The sequence below is a fragment of the Opisthorchis viverrini genome (assembly GCF_000715545.1).
Source record: "Opisthorchis viverrini unplaced genomic scaffold opera_v5_282, whole genome shotgun sequence".
NCBI classification, from domain to species: Eukaryota; Metazoa; Platyhelminthes; class Trematoda; order Opisthorchiida; family Opisthorchiidae; genus Opisthorchis; species Opisthorchis viverrini.
The window spans coordinates 184,775-196,108 of NW_008751932.1; the positions used below are offsets into that span (position 1 = coordinate 184,775).

At 45.9% G+C, this 11,334-nt stretch overlaps 2 protein-coding genes across 2 annotated transcripts in view; one reads left to right on the plus strand and one right to left on the minus strand.

The window, feature by feature from the left end:
- The window catches only part of T265_14830 (hypothetical protein), a gene marked incomplete at both ends in the record, with an annotated part of 18,231 nt that extends 12,596 nt beyond the window's left edge, over window positions 1–5,635 (plus strand). Inside the window, 2 exons of the mRNA XM_009175466.1 lie at window positions 4,998–5,121; window positions 5,448–5,635. Coding sequence (XP_009173730.1) covers window positions 4,998–5,121; window positions 5,448–5,634 — 311 coding nt within the window. The remainder of the gene's footprint in view (window positions 1–4,997; window positions 5,122–5,447) is intronic.
- The window catches only part of T265_09413 (hypothetical protein), a gene marked incomplete at both ends in the record, with an annotated part of 26,959 nt that extends 17,551 nt beyond the window's left edge, over window positions 1–9,408 (minus strand). The window contains 3 exons of the mRNA XM_009175465.1: window positions 643–833; window positions 2,698–2,891; window positions 8,871–9,408. Of these exons, the coding sequence (XP_009173729.1) occupies window positions 643–833; window positions 2,698–2,891; window positions 8,871–8,919 (434 nt within the window). The remainder of the gene's footprint in view (window positions 1–642; window positions 834–2,697; window positions 2,892–8,870) is intronic.
- Between the last annotated feature and the right edge of the window lie 1,926 nt (window positions 9,409–11,334).

Here is an 11,334-nt window from a genome sequence, read left to right on the forward strand (position 1 = left end):
GATGTGGCATGAGAATATTGTTAGTTGTGTAGGTCATGGTTGGAGTGTGATCAGCTGATCAATCCAAGGAGTGAAATTTCCTGAAAACCATCTGAAAAAAACCTCAGCATTATTGATCTGATTTTCCTACAAGACCCGCGCAATGCATTGGAGACACCGATGGTCCAACACAGAGAAACTTCGAAGGTCTTTCAGGACAAACCATAAGAATGAATGGTTTCTGCCAAGTACTCTCATCTACACATAAATTTGGTTCATGCATGTGAAAGTCCACTTCATTTTCCTTCTGGAAAACAAGAACGTTGGCTCCTCGGCTTCGAAGACCAACTTTCTCATTGCAGGCAATTTGTACAGAGAGATGTTGGAGACATTTGACACACCTCATTACGCACAAATGCCATACCAAGAGCCTACGTAGCCCATAAACCTCTTTGTACCAGGTCCGTGGAAAAACTTATACGGAAATCTACTCTAACGGGTGACCAGGAGTGTTCAGAGGTTCTAGTTCTTAACGGACAGTGAACGCGAAAGAAAAAGGGGGATAGCAACGATAGTATGGGTGCGAGACGGAAAACACTCCGTAGTAAACAAATTAGTGCTGGTAGGAATAACTGCATGCGCAAAACATCGAAATGAACGCACTCCCGCATTTTCGGTCCGGCGAATTCCTCCTTACATACGCGGTCGATGAGGCTGTTCTCCTTGAAAACACGTTCCCGATTGATGTAGGATTCGAAGGCGTAACTGAAAGGACGCTGTCCGAAATTGGTTGTTAGGCGAGCTCCTCGGCCCATTAAACCAACGGCCGGATACAAACGTGTTGCAGGACTAGCCTGTAAAAGCAAAACCAGAAAAAGGTATGAATCGATCTAGAGAACAGTGACAAAAAATGATATCCTCACCATCAACATCTACAACATGAAAATAGACGCTGATTATTCACAACTTGATTGGTTGCCTGACATAAATAGTCAGATGAACGATTCGGCGTGTTCTACGAAAAGGTGGTTGGTACGCGGTTCCATGGGCCATTTTTCTACGGACTTGCATATTATTGAAAGCCACACCATATTGCAAGCTGTCAGTTTTAGTAGCAGAATTTTGTCATACAGACAGGTCAAGCCCGATGACCTGGAAAACACGACCGCCTGCATCAGCATCGCACCGGACAGGTGACTGTCTGGCCTACCACGGACTAGCATTGTAGAAACACTCTACAGTAGATAGTACGAACTAGTCCACAGTGAGAAACGGGATTTCAGGTTTGGAACGTTTTGCTTTATCAGATCAGTTCGGGCTTGAAACTAGAATGATAATCGTTTTGAAGCATATCATCCTATAGGGGCAGAAAGGTGGATTTTTGCGCAGTTCAATGCACTCAAGTTTTAGCTTGGTATCAGTCGATGTATTTCAACGATTTCCAGTGATAAGGTTGTGCTGGTTTTCAGGCTGTAAGCTGTCAAGTAACCCATGAGAATACACAATAACTGAGTGTCCGTCAAGGTATCAAAGTCAAGTTGGCGGAATAGCATGGGTGGGCTATTGGATAACAGATACCTATTTATCAATGTTTTAGCGAAAACCAGTCATTTGCACACCACTTTGGCGTTAACAGAAGGTTTCACTAGGTCGCTTGTTTTTTTTTATGTTCTCCAATTCGATCTGCTGAGGGCAATGTCCACATGTTTCTTTGGTACGAGATTTGAGATACAGAAGTACAGATTGTTGACAGAACGTATCATTCATAAGATTACCGATAACTGTGACAGTCCAGCACCGGTTTCGCCCTTCTTGGGACTCATCAGGCAGGCGTGATCCCCAAATTTCTATCAACTATATGATCTGATTGAACACATAAGTAAAGGCACGTAGCAAATTACAGCCATCTCCAAGTAACTCCAATAACTCTCACAGTCATAACTCTGTCTTAGACAATACTGAATGTGCTAAACGTAAGTAAACTGCAGTCGCAAGCAAACAGGATTCCAGTAAGCCTGTCCTAAAGGGGAAAGTGGGACAGGCCCTAAATAGTAGCCAGGTAGAAGGCATGAGGCTCCGGCAGACGGTTAACACTGCCAAGCAATAGTTGCTCAAGAGGTCAGGTAACCGACAGGATTGCAAGTTACCCACTCCAAACAAACTCCAGCGCGTTGGTGCTGTCATGCCAATAAGTGGTATTACTTTGGATCCAAACTAGTGGCAAAAAGGTTAAGTAACATCTTTTGCGAAAAGGTGGTTAGTTCAGACAAGAACAACCACCACTCATGGAGTACTATAAAGCCATCAAGATCTAGACATCACTTTATCAGTATTTTTTCACTATGCTGGTCAACCATCCGCAGTTGTTAAAACTCCTAGTGAAAAATTCTTTGGTACGAATCTCTAGGGAATTGTGTGACACACTGCTGATAATTTCTGACAAGTAAAAAGCAACGGACCAGGGCTTCTGGACCTTGCAGCGTAGGTTGACTTCACTTGCAAGTTGAAATAAATATTTGAAACTACAAACCCCGGTACTCGTGAAGTACACAAAAGCTAACTGCGGTGGCAACCTCCTTTAATACCCACGAAGATTTCTTGAACGAATTAAGATATGGGTAGCGGATCAAGCAGTGGGTATTGAACCAGGCGCAACAACAACGGCCTCCGAGATGTCAGGATCCTCAGGAAAGAGCCATCGCGATTGAAAAAACTTACTGGTACCTTGCCTTCAAATGCCTTCCCGAGGAAAACACCGTTGCGAGTAAAAAACAAACTACGGGACATGAAGTCCACTCCACAGCCAACAGTATCGTTTTCGCCAAAGCGGGGACCGAATTTGATTCCTGCGCTGGCAGACCCATGGTACACCGATCCGTCATTGTGGTAGCCAAAGGAACTGTGCTCCGAACCTAGGAAAAGTGTGACATTGATCAGAGACAATTAAGCCGGACAAATAAAAATAAATGGGATGCGATTATACCAGAAAATACGTCCATGACAAGAGCGGTGCAAAGAGAGTGACCATTAAATGAGAGTTGGACTTAAAGCAGCTGTCACCGAAGTTAAATGGGAAGGTGAAATCACTGTTCTGGTTTGCCTGTGAAAACGCATAAACTAACGTTTTCTGTATGCCAGCATGGCTTTCAGGATGAGCTTTCCTGAAAAATCCCCGACAAAGTAGGGAGAAGGCACAGCAACGATGAGCGAAGCGAAAGTTACGTACGTAAGTCTGGTGCTTAATTGCCATAGAACGTCGAGAAAAGAACGATATGACAATGAAGCAGAGTAGGAAATTTAGGCCTTGAACCCTTAGAGAATACGACCATGAACAAATTACGCGTACCTTCGATTTAGGTCCGTCTGAGCACGCTGTCGGAACAAACCACTAGTTGGGTTGCGATCCCAATCCAATATAAGCGCAGCACGCGACAAACTAATGCTAGCCAGTGTGCTTAGGAGTTAACAACAAACTCACTACTGGGACCTTGGTCTGTTCCCTACGGATCTTCCGCCAACAAGAGTTCGGAGCAGACGACGGTTGGATGTACATAGTTCACGTTTATTTATTTGCTACGCCGGTAATTCCGACTCACTGCCAGTTCCCCACTTATCAGGAATTTTATTGCGAACATGTTGCAGCCAGCTACTGCTTGCTACGCAGCGAAGGAGCCGGTGGTTACAGAGTCTGAAGACATTTAAGAGCCACAGGTCAGAAGAGCTAAGTCCTGAAACAACTGATCTTACGATTGTTGCGTACACACAACTCTCAAGCTTCAGCGAAACTTACCTCCGATACCAAAAGTCTAACAATAGAAGCCTTGCTTATTTAGTTACCCATGTATGTTAAGTGGTCAACATATCAGGATAGCTCTCCTCAAAAGTTCATGATGGACACGTGGAGACTGAAAATCCTGAAGGCTTTGCACCTTAGATGTACAAGACGAATACCAAGGCAAAGGAAACTTTCGACACCCTACTTAGAGTACATTGTGAACAGTGCTGGTTAGTCAAAATTAGACAAAACTGTTCGCATCGTCCAACTTTACAAGTTTCCCTAGCTGTGATTTCTAGATGAGTGTATACGGTTCCTTAAAACGTGTGGCCCATGGCAACAAAATAAGAGCGAGTGATGGCACTGATGAGCTTCACTAGTTGTGGGAAAATTCTGAATAACTCGTCGTAAGCATTCGCATGGTCATAAGCGCGAGAATAAGAAACACAGAGTATATGTCTAAACTCAGGAGCCCTCATTTCGAAATTAAAACACATGCAGAACCGACAAACCCATAGAATAGAAAAACTTCCTGAAAAAGGGAGACCCCGGCCGCCAGCGAGGTGCATTATACTGGGCGTAAGGCTTTCACTGCGTTTTGGACGCCTTTCTAAACAAATGTAGAAGCAACCGGCCCATTGTCTGTAGTGCGCTGCTGCACATAACCTAAATCTAGATGGCTAGGGTACAATGATCCATCACCGCCTTTTAGTAGCCGAAGACGACCACCTGCGCCAGCGGACCGATGGCGTTTCAAGAAGGCAAAGCATATCAGCACCTCATTAACAAGAAGAGATCCGGACGCACTGATCACACTTTGACGTAAAAGCGATGTCCACCTAAATTTTCGCTAAAAATATCCTGCATAGCGAACCAGGCTGGAGAATGAAGTAAACTAATTCACAAATAATTCTTTGGATCCTGTATTGTGAACTAGCTGAAATAGCTTTCGTGCATTCCTCAATGCACTAATCTCCTCCACTTTTTGTACTTCCTGGTTCATGAATATCCACATACAGCCTTGCGTTCAGATGATTTCCGGTAGACCCTCCAGCAAAATTATGCTCTGAGCTCGAGATCCTGCGTCTTGCAACAAGGGCTAATAATCACCACCCACCAACCACCGTTCTTACATGAGGGCATAGCAACATAGTAGACTGAACATCCAACGTCAGATGACTACACATTCCCCGTTTTATGAGGCCTTTAAAAGAGGCAATGGGTTTCACAATGTTTGTTTTAGAAGGCTTACCGAATCTTCGGAGTGAACTTTGCTCCATAAGTTTGTCGGAAACATTCAGAGAAAACCTATGCCAAACAACAGTGATATGGAGTAACGAATGCACTCCTGAGTCAATGATCATCGAGTGAGTCATGCCATTGGTAGGTAGTTCCACAGTTGCCCAATGGCAAGAGGACCCCAGACAGTAAAATCGAGTTAACTATTCATAAACACCTGGCGACCAACGAAAAGTTGCAGATGGTCATCATTTACATTGTCTTGAATTCAAACTGAGGGTTCCATCAGGCGGAATCTCCGATGAACTGAGGCGGCTTGGGTACATTGAGGTGTCCAGAGCTGAAAGCTATACCTGGACAACTTAGGGTGGCTTTTAGTGGTCAGTGCTCGGTTTCGCAAGTCTTCCTCTGGACAGACCACAGTTGGCCATTAATAATAATCGTTCAGCTGTAGCACCCTTTCGGTGCCTAGCTGCCATGCCACACATGAAGGAGGCACGGAGGCTGGGATACTGCCAGGTTGCCCAAGCCTAGACAGGGGAAGTCGAGTGTCAGAGGTCGGGTTCGAACCACGGACCTTCCGGTCAGTAAATTCGCGCCCTAACCACTTGGTCCGTCTCGCCCCACTGAAATATCAAGACTGAGACCGACAGACCACTTCAAGTAACCAAAGATGGTCTGGATCGGTCACGCGCCGTTAGTCACTGGAACCAAAACAAATTAAGTAAGGTTCCTCCCGCTGCAGCGGCTGAAACGTCGATATATCCAGGGAACCACGAGCTTAATCACCGTAATTGTACCTCGTGTTAGAGGTTTAAAATGCTGTAGACGTATATCAAAGTAGTAATTGTGGGCTTTACAACTGATTGTTAGTTAGTTTGCTTCAGGCTGAAACAAGAGCAAGATAACGAAGTCTAAACGACGGGAGCGAAGCAACAAAGGTGGAGAGCACTAGTAATCACATGTTATGGACGTTAAATACGATGTCTCATCCGATGTCATCACAAGGCTGCATGAAAACCTTTTATTTATGTCACGGTGGTTTTTTGACTGAAGGAAACATGGTGAACACCATAGCTAGCATCCGATAGATCCTATAGTGCGGGAGAATTCCGCCGAACAGTTGCCGCCCAATGACATTAAAGTCGTGTGTCTAATATCCAGTCGCCTCAGCAGCCAGTTTGCCAACGATATCTGAGATGACAATGGGATATCTGTCGGCATGGGGATGACGATGATAATAATTCAATTCATTCAACTCATTCGGTGTCAAAGTGCCATGCCACCCGAAGAAAGCACGAGGCCTGGGATAATGCCAGGGTGCCCATGCCTGCACAGGAGAATTCGAGATGCAGAGGTCTCCCTTACGTTCTGCTTACTTAAGCAGCACAACAGTAAAGAGTGTTCTGGATTCTACGGCCACATGGGTGGTATCCCGATGGCTTTCCTAAGACAACCCCATGCTCCTGTAAGGCATCTCAAAGGCACTCCTCACTTCAACTTACACGGTGATCTACTGAGCGGGCTAACAGCCTTCCGTCCCTTTTGAAAGATAACCATATAACACTTGCTTATTTTTGATGCCTCACCGTGTTCCGAAAGAATGATTCATCGCCTTGTTCTGCTGAATAATTTATATTTGTATCCCGTAAAGCGCTCCAAGGAGGCTGTCAAACCGTCGCGCCCACTTCCCTCGGGATTGTAGAGCACGTTTTGATTGCTCTGATAACTACGGTAATGGATCGCCAAATGTACGGTTGGTGTATTGCTGTCGACCGCCTATACTGCACAATTTTCCTAGGCACCGTCATCTAGACTGCTCATATTTCACAAATCTGTGCTCGAATCGGTATCTAGACTACCCTTGTCTAGGATTGGGCAACCTTGCACTGTCTGAGCCCTCGTGTGTCCTTCGGGTGGCATGGCAGTTAAGCACTAATAGGATTTCACAGATGTACTCTTTCTATCAACACACCGTCAGGATTTTTCTGCAAAAGTCAAGGTGGCTGAGCCGGAAGATATCAATCGTGTCCAGAAGTCAGAAGAACGATGCTGCATCATGCGCACTCCAAGTAACTGTACTCTGGATTTTACTGATTGCACTCCGAGTTTCCTCGAGCCATGTTTAAATGGTACCCCTCAGCTATGGTAGCTCTGGGGAAATATCATACAGTGTCTTGTCTTATCAGATGAACATGGTGGGGCTCGAGGTATGCGCGCCAGAAGGAAATGCATCATGAAGTGCAGATGAGCTCCGGCAGCTAGGCCATCTTCCGTAGAGACACCAGCATCAATGTTGATATTGATGCTACACTGCCGGACAACCACCAAATTTAGGCATAATTCACTACTCGTAGGGCTGCTAGGCTCCAGGTGAGTCTCCCGTCAAAGCCAAATTGGTGTACAAATAAGTGTTTAAGATATCAGAGTAAAGTAATATAAAAGAGTGGATGAGGGAGGGTTGCTAGTCCACAGCAAAATTTCTGAGGTGTCTACACCTCCAAAGGCTAGATTACAAGAGACTGACAGCGAGAAGGCCACTGATATCGACCAACCTCTATTCCTTTGTCTCCAGCAAATCGCAGGTGTGCACTGGAATCCCATTCTGGAATACAGACTACAAACAACTCTTCATTAGCTCTCTCACTTCCCTGTGCCAAGCCATGAACTATCCACCTCGCAGTTTGTGCCATTCTGGAGGAACCACGGAAACAACACTCGCGTTGACGGAAGATTGCCTTTCTAACCATCCGAACAAACTAAATAAATATTATAATCTCTTACACCCTTTCCGTGCCTAGCTGTCATTAAACCCAAAGGAAGTACTAGGGATGTTATGCTGTCGGGTTACCGAAGCCAAGCTTAGATCGATCGTAAAGCAGAATTTGGATTTGAACCACGTTCAATGAATTTACGACTTAACCAGAGCTATTTCCGGCCGTGGTTCGAACCTGTTGCTTGCCTCTCGACTTCCCTTGTCTTCGTTTGGGCAACCTGGCAGTATCCTAGACCTCGTGCTTCCTTCTGGTGGCACGGCAGTTAGGCACCGAAAAAGTAGCTCTCGAGCTCAATGAGAAATGGAAACCCGTGACTATTTAAAGGCCACCACCAGAGGTGCTCAGGTGGACAGCTCGCACTACCTTAGACCAGACCACGGTACTCTCCTCCGTTGTCGATACGGCGACTAGCGACTACGTGACGATAGGCAAGACGCGATTCCTAAGGGCAAGCGTTCCTGAGTGAACCACCAAATGGTAGCATGAACCTCATTTTAAAAGGTTGCTTAGGAATAAATAGACCAGCTACAAGCTGAAGTTAGTCTTAAAGGAATCGAAAACAAAAAAAAACTGCGAAAAACGAGCGGAACTACAAATCTTAGTTCTACTTTGCGGACCCTCTGCAGGTGTGAACTGACTAAATTTGAGCGAGTGCTTCGATTATAGTCAACAGTGATCATGTGCACGGAACCAGCTCTCCTCAGCTGATGTGGGGCGAGATTTAACTAATACATGTTCACGGGATGCACCGAGAACGATAAAAAATCAGGGCGCCCTAGCAGTATCCCAGCCGGCGAACAACCATGACACTTACAACTAACAATACTCTCATGCCACGTCAGCCGTCGTGTGGTGTAGCCAGCTGGGTCACCTTGCTTGCTGTACAAAGAAAAGCGTTCAGCTGTAGCACCCTTCCGGTGCCTAGCTGCCATGCCACCCGAAGGGAGCACGAGGGCTGGGATACTGCCAGGTTGCCCAAGCCTAGACAGGGGAAGTCGAGTGGCGGAGGTCGGATTCGAACCGCGGACCTTCAGGTTAGTAATCCGCGCTCTAACCACTTCGGCCATCTCGCCCCGAATAACTCAGAAACCATATCTTACCAGGGAGTTTCGTCAAACTTGAAGTCTTCGTTGCTACGCCAATCGCCATGGATTTTCTAAAAGATGGTATGTGTCACAGATATTTGATAACTACCCGTTGTTGCCTTTACTCGATACAGTCATCTCGAAGTAGTATATGCCAGTGGTGAGTGGTATCGGAGAATCAGAACGGACACAAGACGGATCATGGCCACCATAAGAAGTATCTAAAGGTAAAAAAAGACTAGGCAATCAAACCGTTAAATACCATGGCGGTCCGAATATGCACTGCCATAAGAGACAGTAAGAGCGAAGTGCGACAACTTCAAGCCCCTGGAGCGATCCTTTGCGTTCCAGCATTTAGGCAAACGCTGGTAGTTGGTGTCCCTTGGATCGGATTTATATATCCTCAATGAGTATTCGTCTAGATCTTTCATGCCCCCTTCAGAACTCAGTGATATCGCCATCTTGCCAAACAGCTGATCGCTGCGCTTGGCGCCAAACGAACGAGCAATTCCGAGTCACGTGCAGCATAGACGAAGCCATGTTTAGTTCAGTGTACGTTTCGATACAACACCATGTGGTTGAGAGATATTCTGAATCATCGTTTCGAGGCCGCCCATTTGGCTTGCGTCAAAAAAATTACCTTCAGAAGACATGTGAATTTCAGGCCAGGTTATCAAGTGCGTGATACAAACTGATGCCGGTCTCTTGCCCGACCAACCTCACGGATTCACGGATTGGCACACAGGATCGAGGCTATTGTCCAAGTTTCCGGGTCGCTTTTGTTCTTGTCGGTGAGTAGCTGTCGTTCACCTGAAAGGTACAAGTGAAAAAATGGTGTAGCACTACTCTTTATGTTCTCAGCGTAGGGCGGTATGCTCGCCAGCGCGAGGATTCGCATAAATGTCTAATAGTGCTTTAAACTGGGTTCTAGAAGGAGCGTGAACAACCGTTGGAGGAAGGTCATTCCACGCACTTACTACCCGAAATGAGAAAAAAATTTGTCTGGTGAATGTGTGTGCTCTGTGCTTGAAAATTTTCTTACTATGTCCCCTCCATGTGTTTGCTAGTTCAACGGTAAAAACCTGTTTGCCATGCTTTGTTCAAACAGGGCATAAGTAAGAAATAGGTCCCCTCGGAGGCGACGGTACTCCGGGGGAAAGAGATCAGTTGGAATGTCGTGAAAGCAAAGCCAAATATTGCCGAGTTGTTTCGCACATGAGCTAAAAGGGTTCCTTTGTGCCACCTCCATTGGGATTTCCGGACAAGTAAGATATTGCTCCAAGAGGGCGAACTGCAAGACCGGACAAAGGCTTCGAAATGACGATCGAGTCCTTTGCACGTGGAAGGAGCACACCTCCCACGGGACAGAGATGACCGCGCCAACTTGTGTATCCAGTTTCTGAAATGTTTTCGAGTCTTGAGATAGGTAAACAAATCCGGTCTTTGAAGTTCGGGTAAACTCATCGACCTTGAGCTCTTTAGCACACGGGAGTATCAGGGCATTATCCGGAGACGGGGAGCAGGGTTCCTTAAGTGCCACAAGGGTGAAATAAATATCTGTATCAGAATATTGGCTTTCCTCCACCTTTGATGAGTGCCAGACTTTGCCTATTTGTTCCATCCTCTAAGCGCCATTTGTAGACGGGTATGCCCTGGGTTTCCTCAATATCGTGCGCTATTTGAAGTGACATGTTTGTGGGCATGGTGGATAGTATGGAGGGCCACTGAAAACTTTCATACAAACAGCGGCAACTGATAAGGCGGCCTACCTACGATTTTTGATTAAATTTTCCACATCTTCAAACCTCGGAGCTCTTATTTATTCCTGCGGTCCCCTGTTGGACCATATTTTATATAGAGGATATTCTTGTCATTTTGGAAGGGAACAAAAGGCACAGGCATTGTAAGAAAAATCGATCCAGATCATCCGGTTCATCAGTATGTGTTTAAATGCCACAAGGAATGAAGTCGCGCTACGGGTCGCACGTACAATTCAAGGTCTGACACGGGAAGTTATGGAGTGCTGTACGGGTGTCGTATTAACCCCCACAATTGTGTGGTGGAGGTTGCCAGCACAAGAATTCAGAAGTCTGTAACGGTGTTTAATGATTGGTTTTACTCGAAAAAGCAAAAAATAACCAGATGCATCCGACGAACGCGTGCTGCATAAAATTGCGCGGGTTGTTTTCTGTTTGATAGACGTGGTCTCTCCGGGTGGATGATGAGTTATAATCCGCCTGTGACCACTGATACCGCAGAATTGTAGCTGGAATCGGCTGAAATCAGAAAATCCGATTGATAAGCGTGTGTTTGGTGAGGTGAAATGCGCTCCACCCACGAAATGCACCCAGTACTGCAGGCTTAAGTGGCTGGACCATATGTAATGGACGCCAAACTGCCGTCTACCAAAAAGACTTTCATATTCCAGGCCTGGTCCAGAATGGCGAGAGCCTTGGTGTGTGCAGAATGATTCGGCAGA